Here is an 8,895-nt window from a genome sequence, read left to right on the forward strand (position 1 = left end):
AAAACAAACACAGAACGATCGAGACCTCTTCCGCTTCTGCCTTCGTCTCCGGCTCTGCCTCCTCAAAAGCCTCGCCGATCATCTGCTTCTGGCACGTCGAAGCCTCACCAATCGCAGTTGGGTCCCGACCCCCTCCACCTCCGATTGTTCCCACGGAGATTGGGTACGAGGTTTGTGTCCGCCTTCGGCGCTGGCTCCGCCTTCCTCCCCAAAATCTGCTTCTGGCACGTCGGAGCCTCACCAGTCGCAGTTGGGTCCTGACCCCCTCCACCTCTGATTGTTCCCTCAGAGATCGAGCAGAAGGTTTGTGTCCGCCTCCGCTCCGGCTCGCTTCGGCTCCCTCCCCCAAAAGCCTCATCCGCCTCGGCATCCTCCGTCTCCGGCATTTGCTCGTCCTCCCGTCCCAGGGTTCCGCCGCGAATCCATCGGCCTTCGGCGGAGGGAGGCGGCCTCGGTCTCGTTCCGAGCGGCACTAGGCTCCCCGCCGCCGATCGGGCGCTGTCCGTAACGCGGCCCGCTCGGTCGCGAGGGAGATCTCGGACGGCGCGGGCTGGAGAAGGATTCCCGCCGGCCTCCGCCGCGAAGCCATCGGCCTCCGGCAGGAGGGAGGCGGCCTCGGTCTCATTCCCGAGCGGCACCGGGCTCCCCACCGCCGACCGGGCGTTGTCCCCGACGCCGGGCTGATCGGTCGCGAGGAGATCTCGCGGACACAGGCGGGGTCAACGGCGCGGAGAAGAAGGAGAGGCACGAGCTGGAGAAGGTTTTTTATTTTGACTTTTTTCTGGGAAATTTCTCAAAGTCCAAAGATTCTTTGGCACGAAAGGCGGGAGTACAAGAGATGTTCATGCGTGTTATTAGATTAGAAATCATTCAGTTTATGCTAATTGATATTCTTTTAATAACGATAAAACCCTTCTTTTGTAGGTGAAACCTAGGCCCACTCAAACTTTAAATTTACTAAACCCAAAAATGTAGAATTCATATATTTTTATTAATTGAGATGAATTATGTTAGAGTTATACCTATTGAGTTTGTAAGACACAAAAAGTTAGGAAAAATAACACCACAAATGATATAACTTTCGTACAACACTCACTTGAGTTTTATAACTTTTTTAGGATTACTCAAGTGATAAAACTTTCGTTTCGCACTCAGTTAAATGTCATAATCTTCTTCTTCTTTTTTGTGCCGTAACTTTTTAAAATCATTCACCCAAGTGTCAAAAATTCGACATGGTATAATATCTGTGATGAACGTTTTTAAAAGTATGGTAGTTACGTAAGTTATGACATTCAAGTAAATATATATATTTTTTAAATTATGACACTTCAATAATGGAAAAGAAAAGTAATTATGGCAGTCAAGTAAATATCGTACGAAAGTTATGATATATATAGTATTTTATTTGTCAAAAGTTGCATTCAGCCGAAAAGGAGTAAGGCTCCAAAAAAATTTGCAATGGCAGTGAAAGCTTACCAATTATAGGTGGTTTGAATAGAACTTCCAAAACCGAAGATACCAATATGTGCAACCATAGTAATGTGTCTGGTCAGCATTTAGCAAGTTGGTAGCCATCCGACCTTATTTACTTATAATATATGGGGTGAAATGGCAATGTTCATATCATCGCCAGAAGGCACGGCATCCTGAAATTTTTAACCAAGGAAAATTTTAAGAGAAACTCAACTATCCTATAGTCCAAAAATTGGAAATTACAAAATTATAAGTAAATCATTAACTAAAAAATATAAGTCAACTTAACTTATTATTATAAATTATTTGTGATTAAACATAAAAATAATAATATGTTGATATGCATCGATGATGATTAATCAACCAACGAAGTATTCCATTGTTTTTAAAAAATGATTGGTAAATTAATTTGAATTACTATCATGATATTATATTGTAGATATCTAAATCTAAAGTAAATGCAATCATAGTGTAAAATCTACGTTAAATATTGGTATTTTTATTGCATTTTATTCTCAATTTGGTTTTCCTAAAAGTGGACGTGTTGTGTTCATTTTAAGAGAGGCGTTGATATGGTTGCTAATGCCAAATGTTTATTTTGTATGATGATATGAATTTGTTTTGAAAATTTTGGAGAAATAAAGATCTAAAAAAAGGATAGAAAAATCAGACAAGAAATCGTTCTGGAGAGGTCAATTCCTCTCCATCAAGTAGTTTTGAACATCATTCATTTAGAAAGAAAAAAAAAAAAGATGCTCCGAACAGTGGAGATTGCATTCATTGTTGCACGAATTCATCCTCCCATAATCAAATTTAATTCATGAAATTTATTCTACTTTTAGTTTTGTGTGAAATTTCTTTGCCTACCTCGTTCAGGGAGCTCCTGGAGATGCCAAAGATTATATTCTTTAATCTTCTTCAACATGTTACCGCGAACATGCGCCTCTCCAAGTCCCCGAGCTTCCTGGCGTCCACCACCTCGCGGTCGAGCACCGTCACCCTTTTGATAATCTTTGCAAATCTGAGCAAGGGTCACGGCCATCATTGCCGAATGGACAAGGGCAGCTAGCGGCAAGGTCGCAGCCGGCCTCACCGGCAAGTGGCCAGGGGCTGCCACCCTGCTTGGTTCGCTCATTGCATACGGGCATGCACACTCACTTACCTCGTTCCTTTCTCAACATGGGAAGGTGGTAGTGAGGGCCGAGCTGGCTTCTTCTAAGTCCGGCGAGGAACACCGGCCAAGCACTGTCCTTCTTGGTTCTCCACCATTTGACCTTTCTTCTTTTTTCCAAATTTTTACTTTTTTTGGGTTTTTAATTTTAGAAATCTTGGAATCAGTTTTTTCCTCTCTCTCTCTCTCTCTCTCTCTCTCTCTCTCTTTTTACATTTTTCTTAAATTTTGCTAATACGACAGTCATTTCAATGCCTCTATCTTCAGGAAAAAAAAAGTCAGGTTATTTTTTTCCCATTAACTGAATTGGAAGGACTTAATAGTGGGATTAGGGTGCCCTAGTTTAATAAATTTTAAGATTTAATTGTTCTTTTTGAAAATTATTAAATGTGATTGCACTTTTTACTAAATTATTTATAGATGTTCAATTTAGCGTTTAGACTAAACTTGCCATTTTCTTATAGTTTAAGTACCACATTAAACATTTATTAATATTTTATGATTGCATTATATAAATTAAAGTTTAAAAATGATATAACACATTTGGACAAAGTTCAAATATCACATTAAACAAATTAAAAATTTAGGGACTATATATGTTATTTTTTCCCATTTTTTAAATCTAAAACTCTAGAAACTTAAGCATAGACACGTAGATTCACATATAACTTTTTTTTTGATAATTTTCTGAAATTTGAAAATAATATCAATTTTAACAAAAAAACTACTGTCGACTTTTTAACTCCAAACAAGCATTAAATCAATAAATTTTCGCCATTTCTTTACAATTTCAATTCGCGTGCCGGATGTTAAGAGTAATAAGATGCAGAGGACACCACTTTCATGGGAGAGACGACTGATGCATTGCCATGTTCTTCAGCGATATCGTCCCAACCATCCATCACTATGTCTCTCTCCTCGCAAGATGCGTCGCCAAGAAACACCTGAAGCTCGGCATGACCGTCCACTCTCACCTCATCAAGACCGCACTCGCCAGCGACTCTTTCCTCGTCAACCATCTCATTGGCATGTACTCCAGATGCTCTTCCATCCGAAGCGCCCACAAGGCTTTTGATGATCTTGATACAAAGAACAGTTACTCTTGGAACACCATCATATCTGCATATGCCCGGATAGGCGATTTCAAGAAAGCGCTCGTCTTGTTCGATGAAATGCCGCAGAGGGCTCTTGTCTCTTATAATTCCTTGATTTCTGGGTTGTCCCGTCATGGGTTTTATGTGGAGTCTCTGAGCGTCTTCATGCATATGCAAAAAGAATATGATTGTCTATCCATGGATGAGTTTACTTTTGTGGGACATGGACATGACCCAAGAGAAAAATTTGATCTGGTCAGGCAGCATCCAAACGAACCAATAATGGCAAGGTAGATGCTTTCCATTGTTCCAGCAACAATGAGATCAGAATCTGAAAATATGTACACAGAATGCCATTACCAGATAGCATCTGAGCAATCTCCACCTACCTCACACAAAACCTCCAGGTACAACGAGAGGCTTTCGTGATGCCCAATTTTCTGTGGACCATGAGTCCTTCCTGAAACTTTATGGTATCTTTGACTTGAGGTTCTCTAGGAAGGTATGAATTGTTCATTAATACAAGAACTATCACCTTGCAGCTGTAGCCTTCTTTTTTTCTCCAGCATCTTCCGTCCAAACACTTTTTATTCACTACCCACCACCATCATCATCATAATCATCATCATCATCATCCAAGATGAGTCTTAAGTTGGGCTCAGGAACATATCCAGCTTCCTTCATATGATACGCTAGTTTCTTGAGCACTTCATATAAGTCTCCTATCCGACAGTGGAATTGGTCCTTTGCTGGAAATTTGTGCATTTCATTCTTTACCTCAATCCAACTGCTTGCCACATCTTTTGTCAAATCTCTCTCCTCCATTTGCTTCCTTACTCTGCAGGAATCATCCCATCCATTAGTTGTGGCATATATGCTTGATAACATGACATACCTCGCAGCATTTCGGGGTTCCAAATTCAATAGAGCATCCACAGCTTTTCGGGCAATAACTAGATTGCCACGGACCTTGCATGCACCCAAAATTGCACCCCACATTCCAACATGGTTTGATTTGTTTGGGACACTCTCTATTGACTCAATGGCTTCCTCAAGGCTGGCAGGAAGACGCGGTCGCTTTCCCGGAGGGAAATCTCCGCCAGGTCGAGTCATGTCTCGTGCTTCCGCTCAGTGTCGCCGTTGAGGGCCTTGATGGTTGGGGTCCGTTGCTGCTGCTTCTGGAAGAGAAGGAAGAAGAAGGAAAGAATGTGAGGAGAGACAGAGAGAGAGAGCAACGGGAGAAAAAACGAAACAAAAAAATTAAAAAAGGAGAAAGAAGTCGAAATTTCTTAAGAGTGGGTCCCACCTATACACACGTCATTTGAGAAAATATTCCTCACCACCACTCTAGTATGGAACATTTTATCCGTGACTTCCTGCCCACCACCCTCGGCTTATCCGGCTTTCCGTCAGGATCCTCGCTTTTTTCAAATCCCTGTACTCATCCGATTCCAGAATCTCCTCCAATCTCTCACATCCTCTTATTATTAAATCCTCTAGCTCCTTGAAGCTTGAAGGATCAGAAAATTGTCGCAGAGACCCGCAGCCCCATATTTCAAGTTTTTCAATGATTCTAGCCTACTTTGAATCTCAACCAGACGAGGACAATGCCTTATCTCGAGACCCTTGAGCTCCTTGGCGTTGGTCAAGTCAGGCAACTTCTCTAGCAACGGAAAATACTTCACCCATAAGAAACGCAAATTCTCCGCAACTTCCAGGCCCTAAATCTCTTCTAGCTTATGACATTTTTCTATAGATAATGATTTTATATGCTTGAAGCTTAATGGATCAGGCAGCTTTTCAAGTGATTCACAGTTAAATAAATAGAGACCCTCCAACGATTCTAGCTGACCTCTAACCTCAACCAGTTTAGGACAACTTTCTATATGAACACTTCGGAGCTTCTTCAAGTTGGTCAGGTCAAGCAACTTTGCTTGTGACACAAGACCACTAAGACGAAGCTCTTTCAGGTTATTCAAATGTTCGAGGCCTTGAACCTGCACACAACAATAGACTTGCAATAATGATAACTTCTCCAAATATGAAACATTTATCACTGCATTGTCCATTAACCTGCCCCCATATATCTTAAAGTATGACAAATTCTGGGGAAGCCTAGGTGGGCATTCTAGATTATGTACGCAGAGTTCAAGCTTCCGAGCTTCAAAAGGAGATTAAAATCTGAAGGTAGGGTGACCGGATTATCGTAACGCAAATACAAGGTTTCTAGCTTTGTTAGCCTTCCGATCCAATTGAGGCTTGGAGCTAGATGGGAAGGGGTTTGATACCTTGATTCCAATGTCAAAACTCTCAAATTTAATAGATTCGAGAGATCTGGGCATCTCATCTGTAGATTATATTCCAGGTATAGATCGATCATACTTTCAGGAAGCTTAGGTATATTAGAAACTCTCGAGCTCGATAACCTCAAGATTCTTAGAAATGATAGTCTTTCAATCTCATTTGGAATTTCCCCACACAAAATTATACAACCATCAACATGGATCGCTTCAAGCTTCTCCAACAACCCAAGGGCACCGGGTAGCTTTTCTAAGGGGGTGTGAGACATCCTTAGTACTCTCAAATTCTTCATCGTCTTTATTGAATCAGGTAACTCTCGTAAGCTTGACCGAGAAAGATTCAACTCAATGAGAGACCCAAAATTTCCAAATGGAAGTTCACTAATACTTGTTTCTGACAAGTCAAGATACAATAGTGATGTTGAGCAACCAGCTAAATTGCATTCACTCAGTAATTTACAGTAAGTTGCACCGAGGGTTTCCAATTTCTCAATTCCTTTCCATTCAGGAATATTTGTAATAGATGTCCAACCAACACGAAGTTCTGTCAAGGCTTTAAGTTCCTCCATCTCGTCTGGCAATGTCTGAAGTTTCCCACAACCTTCCAAGTTTAATAACACTAAATGCTTTAACTTACCAATAGATTTATCAACTTGAACTAGTTTGTAGCACTCTTGAAGAATCAATTGCTCTAAATTTTCATGAGCAGAAAAGTCAGGAGTTCTACGCAAGTTACATTTAGTCAAATTTAGAACCTTCAACTTCTTTGCCATCTGTAATGAAGAGAAGAGGTTAATTTGGATCATTTTGAGATACAAGACAACAAAGTCAATATAGCAAATTCATATTGAAATAATACCGTACCTTGAGGTGGTTCCATCCCTCCCACTCATCTGTAATTTTACTCCTTGATAGATCAAGAATCACTAGCTTCACGAGGGAAAATGCGGTGAATTGGAAAAAGATGGGAAACTCATGCCATGAGATATATTTCAAATTTTGAAGGATGGGTAGATTCCTCTGGAACCAGTTGGTTGAAGGAAAATACTGAATGAATTTAGACCATGAGAGCCATCTCAAATTCGGAAGGGTGGGTAGATTCCTTCCAAACCAGTTGGTAAAAGAAAAATGTTGAACGTTGTTCATATCCAAGTCCCCACACTCCACTTGAAGAAACCTTAAATTTGGTAGACTTGCAAATTCATTCTTTAAAAAGCATTGAGATTGATGATCAAATGTGAGACATATTGCTTCAACATTTTTTGTTCTCTGCCAAAGCAAAAAAGGGAAACATAAGCTGGTTATCATATAATCACCAGTTGAAGGCATTCAAGTTGAACGCGCTCAAGGACTTAAGGAATGTACATCTTATTCATAATTGAAATTAATTGATAATATAATTTATAGATGAGCATGTGATCATAGTAACCACACAAGTAACGACTTGGTTTAGATAGAAGCAAATAAGCCAAATCAACGTGTATAACTTGTCTCTTTGGATAGGAATAACATTGCAAACACTTTACCTCCTTTATTTGAAGAACAACAATTGCTTCCTCATGATTCCACACCCGACTCTGCTTCTCCGGTTTTAAATTAGCTCTTTCACGAACGATGTCTCGTCCAAGGTCTCTTAGTTGATCATGCACCCACAGTCGGTTACCTTCTGCAATCTTTATTAAGGACCTCTGTTCAAGGACTTCAAGAGAATATTCAGGGGAAAACTTACAGCTGTCCCACATGTGAATCACAATTCTCACATCATACCCAACAAAGAAGCAACAAATATCGAGAAATATTTCCTTCTCTTAAGATTCTAATGCCTCGAAACTGATGTTTAACTTACTTTTAACATTTCCATCTGGAATAGTTTCTAGCTTCTTCAACGTGATCTCCCAAATTCTCCTCTCTTTTCCATTTAAAAGTGAACCTATAGTTTTAAGAGCCAAAGGAAGACCATCGCAGATTTTTAGTGCTTTTTTGGAGAGGGGAACGTATTCTACTGGAGGATTGTCTCTTCTAAAGGCATGTCTGCTAAATAGTTTAAGAGAATGTTTAAAATCCATTTTGATAAGTTCATGCTGAAAATCAACACCTTTGAGAAGTTCCTTGTCTCTTGTGGTAATAATAACCTTACTTCCTCTGCCGAACCGGCATTCATCCACCCCCACAAGAGCATCCAGCTGAGTCTTTTGGTCGACATCATCAAGTACAAGTAAGACCGTTTTAGAGAACAACCTCTCCTTGATCTCAGTAATTCCTTCATTACTATTAGTGATGGACAGGCAACTTGTTCGTAGGACTTTAGAGATGAGCTGATCTTGCAAAGTCTCAATTTTTGTATCTCGAACATTTGACAGGAAGCAACAGTTATAAAAATCACCCGATAGTTTATTATAGATGATTGTGGCAATAGTCGTCTTTCCGACACCACCCATACCATGTATACCAATAATCTGTGTTTTAGTGGTCTGTTCACCTATCACTTCCATGAACTTGTCCACTTGATCGTCCAATTCAACCAAGCAATTAGACATTGCCAAGGAGTTCTTTTTCAACTTGATCAAAAGCATCTAAACAACTTCTTTTGTGAACTCGCCTTTGCCTTTGGCAGTATTGAAGGCAATAGAACCAAACTATTAAATCAAGATGGATAGAATAATATCTAAGATACAAACAAACCATGCACAATAATAAATTCAAGTACCTTTGCTTGAGTTTCCATCCCTTTAATGATCCAACCTTGTTGAGAGCTGCCTTCCAGTTTTGAATAGTCTCATCAGTATACAACTTCTTAGTTATGTGTGACCGAATGGCCTTGCCGTAACTTGCAATTTGGTCACGAACCTCAGATGGT

At 40.2% G+C, this 8,895-nt stretch overlaps 1 protein-coding gene across 1 annotated transcript; it reads right to left on the minus strand.

The window, feature by feature from the left end:
* Nucleotides 1–5,234: 5,234 nt before the first annotated feature.
* On the minus strand, nt 5,235–8,575 carry LOC104423623 (disease resistance protein RPV1-like). The gene is made up of 7 exons (XM_039300316.1): nt 7,885–8,575; nt 7,565–7,737; nt 6,903–7,307; nt 6,232–6,811; nt 6,027–6,085; nt 5,591–5,735; nt 5,235–5,401 (listed from the first exon to the last, which is right to left on the minus strand). The coding sequence occupies exons 1-7, from the start codon at nt 8,573–8,575 to the stop codon at nt 5,235–5,237; spliced, it is 2,220 nt and encodes a 739-aa protein (XP_039156250.1).
* Nucleotides 8,576–8,895: the final 320 nt, after the last annotated feature.

Source organism: Eucalyptus grandis, chromosome 8, assembly GCF_016545825.1.
Source record: "Eucalyptus grandis isolate ANBG69807.140 chromosome 8, ASM1654582v1, whole genome shotgun sequence".
In the NCBI taxonomy this organism is placed as follows: domain Eukaryota; kingdom Viridiplantae; phylum Streptophyta; class Magnoliopsida; order Myrtales; family Myrtaceae; genus Eucalyptus; species Eucalyptus grandis.

What these genes read in the sequence shown, in the direction of transcription:
- LOC104423623 (XM_039300316.1), bottom strand. Translation starts at nt 8,575, where the DNA reads ATGTCTAATTGCTTGGTTGAATTGGACGATCAAGTGGACAAGTTCATG. An exon ending in TCCAGATGGAAATGTTAAAA is followed by an intron (nt 7,738 to 7,884) that starts GTAAGTTAAACA and finishes ATTCTCTTGAAG; the next exon opens with TCCTTGAACAGAGGTCCTTA. An exon ending in TTGTTCTTCAAATAAAGGAG is followed by an intron (nt 7,308 to 7,564) that starts GTAAAGTGTTTG and finishes TTGCTTTGGCAG; the next exon opens with AGAACAAAAAATGTTGAAGC.